At 51.8% G+C, this 1464-nt stretch overlaps 1 protein-coding gene across 1 annotated transcript in view; it reads right to left on the bottom strand.

Moving 5' to 3' along the window:
- The window catches only part of SCD (stearoyl-CoA desaturase), a 20634-nt gene that overhangs the window by 5676 nt on the left and 13494 nt on the right, over positions 1-1464 (bottom strand). Inside the window, exon 4 of the mRNA XM_005416500.2 lies at positions 677-882. Within this exon, the coding sequence (XP_005416557.1) occupies positions 677-882 (206 nt within the window). The remainder of the gene's footprint in view (positions 1-676; positions 883-1464) is intronic.

Raw genomic sequence — 1464 nt, 5'->3', positions numbered from 1 at the left:
GTCCCACAAGAAAAGTCAGTCTGGGACTGTACTAGGAACTTCCTGACTCAGGCTGGTTACTATATGGGTTAAGTCCCACATCCCTGCAGCCTTTGTGATAGGCTCACCTTCTCTGCGTCCTAGTATAGCTCCAGATGGGTGAGAGATACCCTACCCAAGAGGCACCAGTGAATGAAGACTGTTCTTCCCAGTTACTGCACCTCTCACATCTCCATTTTCAACCCTTCTTTCACCATATTGTTTCCATAAGACTGAGGGAAGAGGGGCACACACATGGTCTGGAAGGTGTACAATCTCCAAGGATGTCTCAGAGGCAACTGTGTGTGGGCTCTGGGCCAGCCAGAGCAGCAGCTGGGCTGTGGGGTGAGCAAGTGTGGAGTAGCTTTGTGGTGGGAATCTCAGCCTGCTGCTGGCAAGATGCTGCATGGTAGGCAGGCAAGAGAAGTGTGTGGGAGGGCTAGAGGTAGCACTGGATTCTAAACATTTCTCATAGGAGAAGAACAGCTCATTTCTCACAGCTCATCTCACAGCAAAGCTTTGGGCATGCTGAAGAGTCACATTTCTCACATGATGCCCTCAATCCTCTCATATTCCATCAAAGCCATTTGAGTTCCCAGCCCATTTGTCCCTGCCCCATTCCCCATGGCTCCCCACTAAGGCTGACCCCACTACTTACCTGCGCTGGAACATCACCACTTTGTCAGCCTTGATGTCACTGAGGTCCAGCTTCTGTCCCTTCTCGATGACATCGGGGTGCTTGCGCACAAGCAGCCAGCCAATGTGGGAGAAGAAGAAGCCCCGCATGGCGTTGTGTGGGTCTGCATCTGTTTCGGAGAACTTGTGATGGACACGGTGGTCCCGGACCCACTCATAGATGTCATTCTGCAAGTCAGCAGGAGTGAAAACTTAGGGTCAGGGCTGGAGATGTTCCCTCCGAATTACAAAGTGGCCCGAAATGCTTAAATACGTAAATCCTATTGACCTGAACTTGTATCAGTGGCATTAGGTCTCATTAGGGTTTGGGGTTTCTGACCTTTAAAACAGAGGTTGAGTTTTGGCTGCACCTCTCCAGTTTTTTGGGAAGCGGCTCCAGGGTGCCTCATTGCTGCTCTTTGATCGGCCAACTCCGGGCTGCGGGGGGCTTCACCACACCCACGGTGCTGCAGGCTCTGATTGGTCAGCCTGTGCCCCACCCCTGCAGCAGTCACTCTCATTGGCTGGCTGGTGCCTCCTACGCTCGGCTCCTGTCCCATCCCTGTCCCCATCCCCATCCCTGCACAATGCCAGCTGGGGCTGACCTGCCCCTTCCCTCTACCTGACATTTCCCATAGGTCATCCTGCCTTGCTTGTCCTGGGATTGCCTAATCAGATGTTTAACTTCGGTGGGGCAAGGCTTTTTTCAACTTTTTTTTTTCCATTAGAAATCAAACAGTCTTAAAATTAAGGTCCCTTTTTAGAAGGAGC

The sequence above is a fragment of the Geospiza fortis genome, unplaced genomic scaffold (assembly GCF_000277835.1).
Source record: "Geospiza fortis unplaced genomic scaffold, GeoFor_1.0 scaffold130, whole genome shotgun sequence".
NCBI classification, from domain to species: Eukaryota; Metazoa; Chordata; class Aves; order Passeriformes; family Thraupidae; genus Geospiza; species Geospiza fortis.
Note: the sequence above shows the minus strand (reverse complement) of the source record. Positions and strands in the feature narration are given on the sequence as shown.